This window comes from Geotrypetes seraphini, chromosome 17, assembly GCF_902459505.1.
Source record: "Geotrypetes seraphini chromosome 17, aGeoSer1.1, whole genome shotgun sequence".
NCBI lineage: Eukaryota > Metazoa > Chordata > Amphibia > Gymnophiona > Dermophiidae > Geotrypetes > Geotrypetes seraphini.
In genome coordinates, this window is record NC_047100.1 from 44,216,403 (window position 1) to 44,232,621 (window position 16,219).

General features: G+C 43.0%; 1 protein-coding gene across 3 annotated transcripts in view; it reads left to right on the forward strand.

Annotated features, from left to right (window-relative positions):
• Window positions 1–14,447: 14,447 nt before the first annotated feature.
• DOCK3 (dedicator of cytokinesis 3) overlaps window positions 14,448–16,219 on the forward strand; it is a 694,894-nt gene continuing 693,122 nt past the window's right edge. For all 3 annotated transcript variants that reach the window (XM_033926008.1, XM_033926006.1, XM_033926007.1), the window contains exon 1: window positions 14,448–14,917. In XM_033926008.1, the coding sequence (XP_033781899.1) occupies window positions 14,881–14,917 (37 nt within the window). In that variant the 5' untranslated portion in view covers window positions 14,448–14,880. The remainder of the gene's footprint in view (window positions 14,918–16,219) is intronic.

The window sequence follows — 16,219 nt, forward strand, 5'->3', positions numbered from 1 at the left end:
GCCATCTTGGGGGAGCTGAAAACTATTAAAGAACTTCTCCTGGAAACTAAGCAGGACGTGGGAGATCTCAAAAACGAATTTGCTACACTGAGAGAAGAACTAACAGCTGTGCAATCATCAATGGCGTTATTAGAAACAAGAACTGTGGCTACTGAATCGGCAATAAAATCTTTGCCTAAAACCGCGAGCCGCGTGGCCGCGCTCGAACGGGCCCTCGAAGACGCTGACAACCGCGCTAGAAGATCGAGTTTTCGTCTTCTAGGCCAGTGTTTTTCAACCGCTGTTCCGCGGCACACTAGTGTGCCGCGAGATGTTGCCTGGTGTGCCGCAGGGCCGCCGGGCCCGGAGCTGACAGGGGGCCCGAGGCAGGGGCGCCAGTAGCTCGCCAAGGCAAAGTGAGTCGATCACCCAGGACTCACTTTGTCTTGGCGATCTAAAATCTATCGAGCCGATAAGTCTTCTTCTCCCCGACGTCAATTCTGCAGTCGGAGAGGAAGTTCGGGCCAGCCAATCGCTGCCTGGCTGGGCGGAACTTCCTCTCCGATTGTAGAATTGACGTCAGGGAGAGCATGCGTCGGCGTCGGCTTTGGGGCCTGTTATCCATTGGTGGGTCCTGTTCCCCGATGGCAGCGGCAGTGGCAGTGGCTTGGGGAACGGCAGGGAGAAAGAAAGAAAGGGGGCAGGCAGGGAAACAGAAGGAAAGAAGAGAAACAGAAAAAAAGAAAGAAAGAAAGAAAGAAAGGTCAGGGAGAGAGGAAGAAAAAGTTGGGGGAGGGAATGAGGTGTGGAGGAGAGAAAGCATACAGGCTGATAGAAGGGAAGAAAGATTGGATGCACAGTCAGAAGAAGAAAGTGCAACCAGAAATCACCAGACAAGGTAGGAAAAATTATTTTATTTTAAATTTAGCAAAGTGGAGGCAGTATTACCACAGTTTTCAAAGGAATTTGCCCAAATAACTTAATAGTTAACTGGGTAAATTCCCAGAGATGAAAACTTCCCTTCACTTACTATGCACAGTTCTGAATTTATATCTGCTGTCTATATTTTACAATATGGTCACCTTTTACTAAACCGCAATAGTGGTTTTTAGCGCAGGGAGCCTATGAGCGTCAAGAGCAGCGCTGGACATTCAGCGCAGCTCCCTGCGCTAAAAACTGCTATTGTGGTTTAATAAAAAGGATGGATGGTATATTTGTCTATTTTTGTATGCTATAAAAACCAAATACAGAGAGAGACTGAGAGCTGTTGACGAAGAGCTACGTGTGTGTCTTTCTTCGATTCCAGCCAGAATATCAGCTTTGTGTTCAGCCAAACAGGCCCAGGTTTCGCACTGAATAAAGTATTTTATAATTTGTATAATTTTTATTTCATAATAAAGTAATTATAAAATACTTTCTTTGTGTTTATTTGATTCCTATTCAAGAGAATTACTTTATATATAGTCAATATAGGCAGAGAGTTAAATTTTTTAACATTTTCTAATGGTGGTGTGCCTCATGATTTTTTCCATGAAACAAGTGTGCCTTTGCCCAAAAAAGGTTGAAAAACACTGTTCTAGGCTTACCAGAAGGGAGAGAAGCTTGTGACTTGGTGGATTTCTTGGCAGTTTTACTGCCCCAAGTCTTGAAAATGAAGGATGACACCAAATTGGACTTCGATTGTGCCTTCCGTCTGCCTCAGCCCAACGTGTTTCACAGGAAATATCCCAGACCAGTATTGGTTACCTTGCTGAGGCATCAGCAAGTTCTTAAAATCATGCAACAAGCCAAACTACACTCTCCTATTACATTTGAGGGGAATAAGCTTTTGATTGTTCCAGATTTGGCTAAAGAAACAGCAAAGAAAAGAAAGTTACTGCTATCATACAGACCTCAGCTTAAAAACATGGGTGCCAAGTTTGGTATGCTGTATCCGGCACGAATGAGAGTTACTTTCAATAACACTACTAAAGATTACATTAATCCTGCTGAGCTTGCTGATTTCATTGAGTCTGTGAAACCTACTGCAATAGATAAAACCTAATTATTATGCATTTGCTGTGCTGATTTCATTTTATATCTATGCCATATGTAACACAGATGTCCTGCTGTTTTTTCATGTTTTTCTTGTTTTTCAAATTATGACATTGCAGTCGTTATTCTATCTTAATTGCACTTGTGGAGTCTGTGTTTCAGGCTTTACTTCCTTGTCAGCTTTCTGACCCATAGAGTTTTGCCACTGTTTGATGCAGTTTAATATACTATTACAGATCTTGTTGCTTTCTGATTGTGCAGGGTACTCATGGTCATTATGTTTTAAACTAACCATTTTCAATTACAGGATTATTATGTTCTCAGTACTTTTCCTAATACATGCTATATCACTTTGTATTTTTAAGGTCATGTCTCCATGTAATTAACATGTTTTTCCCTAAATGTGAAAGGATTCAACAATCCAGTGAAAAGGCTAAAACTGCTACGCTACACTGAGCAATATAGTCCTGATATAATATTTTACCAAGAAACTCATCTGGTTGGCACTGAAGCTTTAAAGGTTGCACCAAAATGGGCGTATTCCCCTCTATTTTCTCCCTCGGCAGGAAGGAAAAATGGAGTTATTACTTTGATTAGAAAACGAGCAGATGTCAGTATTATTTCCTCGTCACATGACACGGAGGGTAGATGGCTTCGTGTCACACTAAAAGTTGGTAATCATACTATCAACACTTATAACATCTATGCTCCTAATCAGGACTGCCCAGTATATTTTGAATCTTTGGCTGATGATATCAACACGACAGCTTCCCACCCTGTGATAATAGGAGGAGATTTCAATTTGATCTTGAACCCGGAGAAAGACAGGAAATCTAAGACCACTTATAAGAAGTCCAGAGCTTGGCATTGTCTGCAGGATCTTTTATATCAACTAAAATTAATAGATCCCTGGAGATTACAACATCAAACAGAGGAAGCTTATACCTTCTTTTCACCGCCACATGCATCCTACTCAAGGATCGATTTCTTTTTACTTAGCTATACTTTATTACATAAAGTAGACTCCACAGATATACAGCCGTTAACAGTATCGGATCACTCATCTATAACGCTCACTTTGAAGGACCTCATTCCTCCGTCAACTCCTGGTATTTGGAGGTTTAATTCATCGCTCCTACAGGATACCTCTTTTACAGACCACATCTCTACTCATATCACTGATTATTTTACCACTAACAAAGTGGAAGAGACTTCTTGGCAGACCACGTGGGATGCATTTAAATCATATATTAGGGGAATAATTATCTCTTATTCTGCTAGGAGAAAATCCGAACATAAAAGAAAAATGCATGGTTTGGAATCCCGTATTTCGTCCTTGGAATCAGCCCACATTGCGGTCCCTAATGACATTGCTGTTCAAACTGAGCTGAATAAACTACGATATGAATATAATTTACAACTGAGCACCGCAGCTGCATCGGAGGTTCTTATCCAAGCCTCGCACTATTATGCTACTTCCAATAAGGCTGGTCACCAATTGGCACAATACCTGAAATTGAAAATGGAAAAAACATCCATACCAGCCATAAAAACGATTAATGATGGGATTGTAACTACGGATAAAGAAATTTGCCAACAGTTCCACTGCTTCTATAATGACTTATACAAGTCTGATAATCCTAACACTTCATTAATAGAAAAATATCTATTACGTCTTGATGGGCCCAAACTGGATGAATCAGACAATGAACTTTTGACTGCTCCTATAGAACTGGATCATCTTAAGGAGACTTTGAAAAATATGGCTAAACGCAAAGCTCCAGGACCAGATGGATTACCAGTGGAGTTCTATTTAGCCTTCCAGGACACATTATTACCATTTTTACTGGAGTATTTGAACCATCTCATTGATCAAGGGCTGGCGGGGGGCTCTTTTACCGAAGCCCTGATAATTGTCTTACCGAAACCGGATAAAGACCCTTTGTATGTTTCGAATTACAGACCCTTGTCATTGATAAATATTGATGCCAAACTTTATGCAAAATTATTGGCGACCAGACTACAGCTTGTTCTAACTAAACTAATTCACTCAGATCAAAATGGATTTATGAAAGGACGCCTCGCCAGTGACAACTCTCGCCTATTTTCTCATATTATTTCACTAACATCCGATATGCCTTCATCCTATGTCACCATTGGCCTGGACGCGGAAAAAGCTTTCGATCGGGTGGAATGGTCTTTTCTATTTCAAGCTTTGACCTGGTTCGGCTTTAAGGACTCTTTTCTTCGAATGATTAGAGTTTTATATTCCCATCCGACAACTAGACTCCGCATCAACAATGTTCTGTCTGACTCATTTCAACCATCAAGAGGAACTAGACAAGGTTGTCCTTTGTCACCACTTCTGTTTAATCTAGCTCTGGAACCATTGTTAATTGATATTCGAACCAACACTAACATCATTGGTTTTCAGCTAGCTGACTTAAGTTTCAAATTGACAGCATATGCAGACGATATACAGATCTACACACTATTAGATTCCATACCGGCTGTCCTAAAAACAATAGATGTATACTCATCAGTATCTGGATATAAACTTAATCCGACTAAATCTGAAGTCATGCCGCTCTCTGGACTACCGTGTGGTGAAGATATAAAATCAATGGGCCTCAAATATGCCCCTACTAAATTGAAATACTTAGGGATTTATTTTGGTGCCTCATTAGATGAGACTCGTGATTTCAATATCTCTTATATTACAGACATCATCAACAAAACCACCACCAGATGGTCACCATTGAAATTGTCATGGTGGGGACGTTTGGACTCTATTAAGATGATATTGGCGCCAAAGATCACATACATATTGTCTATGTTACCATTTTTATTTCCTTTGTCTGCTTATAAAAAATTTGAATCTGCTTTGGTTAAATATTTGTGGAATAATAAAACGCCTCGCATCGCCCTACGGAAGTTGAAATGTACCAAGGAAAATGGAGGTGTTAATTTTCCTAGTCTCTACGAATATCATGTGGCATTTCTATGCAGACAAGGATCTCAATGGATCCATAATATCACAGTCTCGAATACACCTGCTTGGTTAAAATTGGAACGCACCTTGCTGCCCGAAGAAAATCTCAGATTATTACCTTTTGCTCAAGGAACGCGCAGGATTTGTAACAACGTTATCCTCTCTTCCACAATAACAGCTCTCCGAGAGATAGATAACATAGCTCATATAAAATGGAACAGTACCACCAGCTCACCTATATGGCGGAATCCTGAAGTACAGATTCAAGGTCGTTATATTGAATGGAAGTCATGGCGCAAGAAGGGCATTTGGTTCCTTGATCAGTTAATGTCTGATCTCAAATGTATTGATTATGGTACTTTATCTAGGTCTTTTAATTTAGAACCTGTTCACTATTATGAATGGCTCCAAATGAAACATTGTCTAACTGCATATCTCAAGAAAACGAAATTGTTGTCTGTTGCACCTACTATTGTGGAGTGGGCTGTCCTTATTGACACTACTGCTGGCCAAGCATCGGCCTGGTATAAACTATTACACAAACACAAGTTCAAGCCTCCTGTAGTGCTGTATGATATTTGGGCTCGTGATATTTTGGTTCCTGTGGAACAGCATGATTGGGAAGAAATTTGGTTAACATCATTCAGAGCCTTAAAATCATCTGCCATTTGGCACACTGTACTGTTCCTATATCACAGAGCTTACTGGACACCACTCAAATTGTCCAAAATTGGGCCACCTGCTTCAAACAAATGTTGGTCATGTATGGACGCAGTAGGAACTTTGGACCACATGATTTACCATTGTGCTCACCTTCAGTCATTTTGGTCAGATGTCTGGAATACTATTAGTCAAATATTACATATTGATGAGGCCATTTCTATCGCTATAGTTATATATGGGGCTAATGCCTTACAGAATACTCGCCTAGATAAATATGAAGCTAGATTGCTTAAATGTTTAACTCTTATAGCAGTCCAAACCATACTATCTAATTGGAAAGACTTTTCATCGTTACATTACAACACTTGGTGGAATACTGTTTGTCTCTTTTCTAAATATGAATCAATAGCCGCTGACAAGACTAATTCTTTTCACTCTTATAACAAAGTATGGTCACCTGTCTTAGCATACTGTGTATCGTAATAGCCCAATGTGTTTCTGATTGTATTAAATTGGTACATGACCTTTTGGATTTTCTTATAATTAATAAGTCTCATGACCCTATTGAACCTTGCCTGCACGATATAGATATAGTTATAATTATTTAATTATTTATCTTTTTGGATTTCATTACCTATACATATCTCGCTGATTGTTTCACTGAAATACAAGATCTGTGGCTTTTATTTTATTTTATGTTATGTTTCATGTTTCACCTTTTATGTTCTGTACTGTTTACAAAAATTTAATAAAACTGATTGAACTTAAAAAAAAAAAAAGATTGAAAGCATCAGCTAGTTCTTGGGCTTTAAGAGAGGATATGCGCAAAGAGGTTTGTAATTTGTTTGTGGGGTCCATTGATTTTAAAATATTATAGAGAACAGAGGAATTTTTTGCTTTTTCGATTTTTTTTAGAGAAGTAAGATTTCTTTGCCAGATTAATTTTAGTTTTGTATGTTGAAACTATTTCCCTGTATTTTTGTAGATTGTCTGGTGTCTTATTAAGTCGCCATTTTCTTTCTAATGAACGTAATTGCTGTTTGATTAATTGTAACTCTGCGCTATACCAAGGATTATTGGTCTTACGAATGGAAATGGTTTTTGAGATCGATGGTGATATTGTATCTAAAAGAAATGTCAGTGATGAGTTCCAGGCTGATAGTTGACTTGTAATAGAATCAGAAAGAGTGGTTAGAATATCTGGGTCAAGGAAGGAAGTTATATCTTTGTCTTCCAAGTTTTTAAATTCTCTATAGGTAATAGTTTTAGTTTTGAGTGAAGTATCTGTATGAGTAATTTTAGGCAAATTAAAATTAAAAGTTATAAAATGATGATCAGACCAAGGAATGGGAGAAACCAACAGGTCAGAAAAGTTAGACTTTTGTGAAGATGGCATAAAAATCATGTCTAAGGTATGGTTAGCTATGTGTGTAGGAACTGTTATTTGTGGGTGAATGTTAAGAGGGGTAAGAACGTTAAGTAAATCTTGTGTAATAGGGTTTGAGGGGTCGTCAAAATGAATATTTAAGTCGCCAAGGATGAAAGGAATATTTGAAGCAGATGAGAAATCGAATAATGTGTCTTGAAGTAATGAAAGTTTGTTAGAGTTTAAAGGTGGTGGAACATATAATAAAAGAAAGTTAATTTGGCTATTAAAATTACATTTTAATTGAAGATATTCAATTGAAGCTGATTTTGGAGATTTATCTAATAAGCTTAGAAAGTTATTTTTAAAGATGACGGCTAAGCCTCCGTCCTTACGGTTGTGGCGATGGTTAAATATATAATTAAAGTTTGGAGGACAGCAGTATGACAGGTAGGCTTCTTCTCCATCTGCAAGCCAGGTTTCTGTGATGAATAAAGCTTGAAGTTTGTTATTTTCGATTTCATCTTTAATTAAGTGATATTTATTTTTGATAGATCTGGCATTAATGAGGCCGAAGCTAAATCTGTTGACATTGAAAGTTCCTAAGCTATTGGGTACAGATGTGGCAGGTATGTTTATAAGAGAAGAATAGAGAAGGTTATTAGGTTTATGTTTTATGGGACGATGACCCCAAAAGGATGGAATATTGTATTTGGCTATTGTATCAGGCATTATTAGTTTTGGTTGGAAAAGTGGTGATAATTGGTTATGAAGAGAGAAAAAACCTAACAGTAGAAGATATAATAAACCAATAATGTAGAGAGTTCTAAATCTAATGGTAGTGTAAGTGGAGTAGATATATTGCGATTTTGTGGCGCCCTCCGGTTGCGCACGAAGGAAACCGGAAACCGGAACCCGGGACCCAGCCTCTCAACTCCAGAAAAGCGGCCACCAAGCGGAAGCCGGCACAGTAATGAGTCCATGTCGACGCAGCTACTGACATGCAGAGCATCTCCCAGACTGCATCTTGACCAGGTCCCATAAACCGTCGGGCATCGGTGTACCTTCCAGGCGAGCTTCCGGAGCAAGGAGGTGAAACTGTGAAAAACGAAAATGAGACAATGCATCAGCGATCAAATTCTGTGTCCCTGGGACATGACGCGTGCGAATATATAGATTCAATTGCAGGCAGCGCAACACCAACCGCGGGGCCTATAGTGCCCGTTGCTGGGAGGGGGAGAACAGCTGCCCGGAGACCGCGTGGCAGTGCGATCCACGGTTTGGGGAGATCGGCAGGGAGGCCTTCCAGTTTGCTGGTTTTGGCCGGCAGACTGTATCGGGAGCGCATCCCTTCTGTGTCTGCTCCAGGGCCTTCTGTTGCTAGAGTGAGGGAGGAGGCTAGTGTAGAGGGAGGTCAAGGGACTGTTGGGGTGGGAGTAGCCAGTGACCGGTTCCTAGGTCAACCCACTGCAGGGCCCTCCTGGGGTTTGAATCCCTGGGGGTCTGTGTGGGGGATACCCCCTTGGATGTCGGGCGGCCCGCCTGCTGGCTCATCATATCCATGGGGTTCGTTGCCGGGAGCAGCTTGGCACCCTGGCCAAGACCAGAGGTGGCCGGATGGTGCCAGGGGTCATGAGGGCCAAGGGGTCCCCGGGAATGGGGGAGTGTCGGTTGCTGCTCCTCTGTCTGGTTTTTCCTTGCAGGTCCCGATTGCTGGAGTAGCTGTTCCTTCTTCGCAGAGGCTGGAGAGTGCGAGAGCGGTTCCTGGAGAGTCTCCTGGAGTGATGGCACAGCATGGATCCGGTGGGGCTGTTGCTGGCGATGCTCGGGAGCCACCGGCTGAACGTGTGGTTGCTGCGGACGGCGCTGCGGATCATCAGGCTGGAGTGCTGGACCCATCGCTTCAGGGTAATACGGCGCCTGTGGCTGCTGCTGGGGGTAAGCGAGTTAAGTCAAAACGTAAGAGTCGGGGTAGGCGCGGCCGTGTATCCTCTTCTTCGTCGTCTTCTTCGTCCTCGTCTTCTTCTACTACTAGTTCTTCTGCGTCCTCACATACACGTCCGGTGGGAGCGGGGACGGGAGGTGGAGATGTGGGGCCGTCCAGGTCTCAGGCGAGGGGTGCTCCTGCGTTAGTGGCATTGTCAGAGCTCTGGGAGAAGGTTCCTAAGAGGTTGCGTCACAGGATTAGGAAGCGCGCTTGCATAAATATTTTCCGTTTGATGGAAGGCAGATCTCGCCGTAAGAGTAAAAAGAAAGATAGGAAGGAGAGTGGGTTGTCAAAAGCGGTGCCGGTGTAATTGCACACAGGCCCGCCCCCGTTACCACGAGGGCCGAGATTGCAGCCGTTTTAGCACGGCGTGTTGGTCTGTCGATCTCCCCACTACGCCCGACTCCCACCTGCTCATCGTCGCTGAGGGAGTCGCCAGCGAGTAGGGAGATCTCAGCCACGTTGTCAGCCCCCGCCATGCGCGCGATGTTGCTCTCACCCAGGAAAAGTCGCCTCGGAGGACCCAGGAAGACACCGGGTCCTCCGAGGTCCCGGCTTTAAGACCTTCGCCCCGATTCCATTATCCTATCAGGAGGCAGCCCCGCGGCGGGAACTTCAAACCCGCCTATTGCTGAGCTGCCTCCTGCTCGTCTATACCTCCCCTCCCCCCCTCGCGCGGAGCGCTCGTCTCCATGGGAGGCTGCGCGGGCCCTCCATCCCCGCGTTACAGCCGCCCATCGAGACGAGACTCTCGGGCTCTCCTATGTTAGAAGGGGAAGAGGGGAAAGACGGCAAAAACGGACATTCCAATCGCATCTGTTATTGTTATATATTTTGCACAGTACAGGGGTAAATATTTCTAGTCGTCTGGTGTTGTAGCGCAAGCAAAAGTCTGGGGTTTCAGTTTATTTTTTTTATGTCTTCGTTTATTTAAGAACCATTTTAAAATAAACGACAAAAGTCTTTTAACAGAAAAAGAAAATCAAGAAGGACAAGGGAAATGTCCAACATCAAGAACATAAAAGACCCTCTTAAGAATGAGAAGAAAACTAGTTCTTAAGCGCAGACCAAATTTTGTTAAAGGAGACAACAGTATTGGTTTTCTTAGCAAGACCCCTAAATTCCAACATTTATCATAACAAACTTGAGAAAGGTCTTTCCATGAAGCACAAATCATTTCAAATGCAAGCATCAGCAATACATCCTTCAACGAACAGTGATGTATAGGGACAGATTCTTCAGACTGAAGGGGACAACAAGTACGAGGGGGCATTCGGAGAAACTGAAGGGAGATAGGTTCAAAACAAATGCAAGGAAGTTTTTTTTCACCCAAAGGGTCGTGGACACTTGGAATGCGCTACCGGAGGAAGTGATCAGGCAGAGTACGGTACAGGGATTCAAACAGGGATTGGACGGATTCCTGAGGGATAAAGGGATCGTGGGATACTGAGGGAGGAGCTGGGATGTAACACAAGTATAGAAAACTAACCAGGTAATAAGTATAGAAACCCAACCAGGTCATGCATGTGCAAGACCGGAGGGTTAGGACTTCGATGGGAAGATAGGACTTCAATGAGAAACCAAGGTGGCAAGGGGGCCCCTTCTGATGATTCAGACAGGTCGTGACCTGTTTGGGCCGCCGCGGGAGCGGACTGCCGGGCAGGATGGACCTATGGTCTGACCCGGCGGAGGCACTGCTTATGTTCTTATGGGAGAGAAGCTTTAAAATGTACCGTTAAGTAAAACTATTTTATAGCTGAAGGGAATACCTATATGGAATATATTACTTAAACCAAACGTATTCCCAATGAATACAGAAAGGCTTTTCATGTGTTTGAGTCTAAGACCTAAGTTATTTTGCTTATTATACAGTCTGGTTTTAAATGACTGGATCCAGGAGCCATAGCTTTTTTATTTCAATAATTTTTATTGAACAAATCAGCAAATATATCGAGCAACATACAAACCATTAGAACTTACATCACAATAAGTCATCAAGTAGCACAATCCAGGCCTAGAGTAACCATATGGCTCCACAAAAAGGAGGACAGATTGAGACATCCGGGTTTTACTTCCAGCAATGGAAGTAAAACATGGATGCTTCAATCCATCCTCCTTTTTTTGGAGCCATATGGCAACTAGGACTAAGTTGGTGAAATAAATGAATAGAGCTGGTCAGTCCAACTTTATATTTAATCCCCCCATCCCAATGTAGTTAAAATCCAAAGGTAATCCCTACCTCACCTGATCCCTCCCCCTCCAAATTGAAAGAACCATTATATTATTACCTTGTGGAAGGCCTGTGGTATTCTTATAATCTCCCACTATAACCACTTCCATCCCCCCCATTTCCTACTCTTGTTGTGGTGGTATCTCTCTTCAGGGTGCTTAAAAATGAAGATCATTAAGCGCTAGAGGTATCCTGCCTAAATAGTCAGAAAAACCTTTCTCCAGTTAACTGATAAATGGGCATCCCTGGCTTCCAGTGAGCCAGTGCTTTTAATGAATGCTACTGCTCTTTTTCCTTCACAACCAGATTCTAAAAATGCAGGATTATATATAGATATTTATACATTGTAAAATGTGGTGTTTATTTCCCAGCTAATTAGATGTTCTTTGAGAGAGCATGTTGATGTTTTGCTGCCACAGATACTATTGTTGGGTACTGCTTCTGGTAGAATTAAATTTGTACGTCGGCATAGAAAGAGCATTATAATCATCCCTAGCCTGAGCTAGGGTTACCCAGGCTAAAACAGCGTTTTAATGATTTGTGGAACCCCCCCCCCCCCTAAATATTCTCCACATGGAATCCAAATGGGGAACAATCTTTTAGTAAATCTAACTCAGATATGTTGACTAGGACATGTTATATTGTTAGGCTTCTTAAATAAGAGGACCATTCTCACTCCCCCATCAATTGTCTGGTAAGCCATTGGACACACTACAAAAATCTGTGGTGCACTTATCCCAAAGCTAACTTATTCCACATATACCTAGCATATATGACACCACGGGACGATCATTTTTTAATATCCCCTCCTCTCTATAAAGAACATGATTTTTGGTAATAATCCACAAGTCGTACATAAGAACATAAGAATTGCTGCTGCTGGGCCAGACCAGTGGTCCATTGTGCCCAGCAGTCCGCTCACGTGGCAGCCCTTAGGTCAAAGACCAGTGCCCTAACTGAGTCTAGCCTTACCTGTGTATGTTCTGGTTCAGCAGGAACTTGTCTAACTTTGTCTTGAATCCCTGGAGGGTGTTTTCCCCTATAACAGCCTCCGGAAGAGCGTTCCAGTTTTCTACCACTCTCTGGTTGAAGAAGAACTTCCTTTCGTTTGTACGGAATCTGTCCTCTTTTAACTTTAGAGAGTGCCCTCTCGTTCTCTCTACCTTGGAGAGGGTAAACAACCTGTCTTTATCTACTAAGTCTATTCCCTTCATTATCTTGAATGTTTTGGTCATGTCCCCTCTGTCTCCTCTTTTCAAGGGAGAAGAGGCCCAGTTTCTCTAATCTCTCACTGTATGGCAGCTCCTTCAGCCCCTTAACCATTTTTGTCTCTCTTCTCTGGACCCTTTCGAGTAGTACCGTGTCCTTCTTCAAGTACGGCAACCAGTGCTGGATGCAGTATTCCAGGTGAGGGTGTACCATGGCCCGGTACAGCGGCATGATAACCTTCTCCCATTTGTTCGTGATCCCCTTCATTCTGTTCACCCTTTTTACCGCTGCCTCGCATTGCGCAGATGGCTTCATTGACTTGACCAGTACTCCCAAGTCTCTCCTGTATTTATGTATAAGATTTTTGTTACTGACATGCATCACCCTACACTTATCCATGTTAAACCTCATTTGCCATGTTGTGGCCCATTTCTCGAGCGTGTTTATGTCACATTGCAGGTCTTCGCAATCCTCATGCGTCTTCACTACTCTGAATAATTTGTATCATCTGCAAATTTAATCACATCGCTTGTACCAATTTCCAGGTCATTTATAAATAAGTTGAAGAGCATAGGTCCGAGTATTGTCCATTTGCCCCCCACTCTCTCTTTGTAATGTAATGTAATGTAATTTAATTCTTATATACTGCTACATCCGTTAGGTTCTAAGCGGTTTACAGAAAATATACATTAAGATTAGAAATAAGAAAGGTACTTGAAAAATTCCCTTACTGTCCCGAAGGCTCACAATCTAACTAAAGTACCTGGAGGGTAATAGAGAAGTGAAAAGTAGAGTTAGAGGAAAAATAAAAATAAAATAAACATTTTAACAAGACAGCATTGATCTAAATACTTTGGAAGGTAGAAGAGAGGAGAGAAAGGAATAGAAGCAGAAGGGGGAGCCGTTGAACAGTAGAATTCTGGAGAAATTTAAATGATAGAAATAGAACAAAACAAAGACAAAAGGCAAAACAATAGATAAGTTATAAGAATAGATAACAATTGCTATCCGCCAGCCAGTTTTTAATCCATGTGAGTATTTCACCCTCGATTCCATGGCTCGCGGAATCTTGTTGAATGCCTTCTGAAAATCGAGATATACAATGTTGACCTGGTCACCCTTGTCTATCTGCCTGTTTACTCCCTCGAAGAAGTGCAGCAAGTTTGTCATGCAAGATCTTCCTTTGCTGAAGCCGTGCTGGCTGGTCCTCATCAGATTGTGTCCATCAAGTTGATCAATGATGTGGTCCTTTATCAGCGCCTCTACCATCTTTCCCGGTACTGAGGTCAGACTCACTGGTCTGTAGTTTCCCGGATCTCCCCTAGAACCTTTCTTGAAGATTGGCGTAACATTCACCACTTTCTAGTCTTCTGGAATCCTTCCTGTTTCTGCCTGGGCGGATTGCGTCAGAGGTAAAGCCCTGGGGTCGGGCAGCCGCGCGCCACTTCTGAAAACGGCAGCTGCACGAGGCCCCGCTGAACAAGGAAACTGTGATTTGGAAAGGCGACCTTGAAGGTGAAGGGAAGGGGGAAGATGCAGCAACAAGGGGAATAGATGCCCGGACCGCGGGGCCTCCTTGAGCTGTGGGGTCCAGGACAGCTGCCCTGTTTGCTACCTCCTAACGGCCCTGCCCGCAAGCTCTGTCCTCATCTGCACTAGCCTTGAACACTTTAAAATCATGAGTGTTCGAAGCTCGTGTGGTTAAGGTAGCGCTTGCAGGAATGGGACAGGGATGTGGATATTGAGATCCCACAGGGATGGAGAAAAGTTATCCCTTTCTCATTCTCTGTCCTAAAGTTAATTATTACAACTGCTGGTTTTTTTTTTGTTTTTTTTTGTAATAACGCAAAACAGAAACCCAAGAGAACAAAACGAGCTTTCTGCTTGAGATCCAACTGCGGTCCTTTCCATCGCCACCGCCAGGAGGCGGCAGAGCGAGCCCCGAGGCGCATGCGTGGTAACATAGGGCAGGCAGAGCGGCGCAGGAGAGGCGCGAGCTGGTTTCGCAGAAGGAGGCAATTGCGTGCTGAGAATTGGTATTTTTGTGCTTGCAGCCATCTTTTTGCGCGGGGGAGGCCGATACGGGCGGAGACGTGCCGGCAGCAACCTGGAAAGTTCCGGGAAGGACAGCTCTGGGGCTTCGGCCGTGCGTGAGAGAGAGAGAGCGAGCTGCTGTCATGCTAACGGAATGTGCAGCACCTGAGGCGGGGAGCGGGTAGGCTTTGCCGGCTCGCGCTTGTGCGTGGGAGTCGGCGCCAGTCGGGTTTGCGCGTAGCATTCGAAACTCCCTCGCGCGCTCCGACTGGCACAGGTTCGCGCTGGGCTCGTGCCTGGGGAGGCAAACGGTCGACGCTCGAGCCCAGCCTCTGGTCCACGAGAACTGTTGATTTTCGCTCGCGCGGGTGTTTTCGCCCAGCATCATGTGGACTCCCACCGAGGAGGAAAAATACGGTGTCGGTAAGTTAATTTCATGAAATCTGAGCTAAGGGATAATAATTTAAAAAATAAACCACCCTCAAAACGTGAATTAATAAGGTTATATACGTTGACCCTCAGTTTTTAACACCTGACTGTCTTAAGGGCTTTGCTTGGAAATCCGCGCGTCGTTTTATGCTTATTTATTTCTTTAGATTTTGTATATATTTAGTGTGGGTGTTATTTTTTTAATAAATACTGTAGCTCTTATCGGTGCTTTAACATTTTGTGACTGAATAAACATGTCATCAGGACGAGGCTCTCTCTGACTTGACACCTGCCTCCTCTCGAATTGAGGTTTCTGTTGCGATATGTCACGACTGGGGGGGGGGTTGAGATGAATTCCTGCCACCGCGCCTGCATAGCCGGCATTTATCTGGGGAGAGGGGGGAGAGTTTTCATTTGCAAAGCTCTCCTGCCTCTCTCCCTTCTTCTAATTGTTCAAGGATGAGGATTTGACAGCATCAGGACACTGTTTTGGGGAATTAACTTATTCTTAGATGACAGACTTTTTTAAAATCTTTTTGTTATAACATTTTATTGAAGGAATCAAATAAATATACAATAAAATGATACAAAGAGATATTCATTACAATTAAACATTTGCATACATATTTTATCATTCCTCCAAAATATATTTCTATATACCTAATCTATTTTTCCCTATATCCCCCTTTAATCCCTTCCCTCCTTATTTTAAAGGCCATGTGTAGGAGTGAAATATGAGACTGGGGGGGGGGGGACAGACGAGTTCAGGAGTAGACTACCAAAATTTGCTAAACAGGTGAAAAGATCGTGACCGGCTCTGAGAAAACCATGAAAAGTTGCTTTCTTGGTGGTGGTTTCAGTGGCAATTGTTCATGCTGTGCATCTTTGAGTAGAAGAAACAAGATTGCTACCTACAGGATCCCAAGCAAATAATTTGTTGGTTGTGATGCCATCGGAGTTTTGGAGTGGTGGTATGGAAACAATAGGAATCTGACATTGGAGGGCGCCATTAATAAATTGCATGACCAAAGAGAGGGATGTAGTGATGTGGTATGTATCTAGCCTTTTAATGCATTTGAAGGGGTGCGCTGTTGATGCAAAGGTTTTTTTGCACCCTCTTGACCAGGGGTCTCAAAGTCCCTCCTCGAGGGCCGCAATCCAGTTTGGTTTTCAGGATTTCCTCAATGAATATGCATAAGATCTGTTAGCATACAGTGAAAGCAGTGCATGCAAATAGATCTCATGCATATTCATTGGGGAAATCCTGAAAACTGAACTGGATTGCTGCCCTCGAGG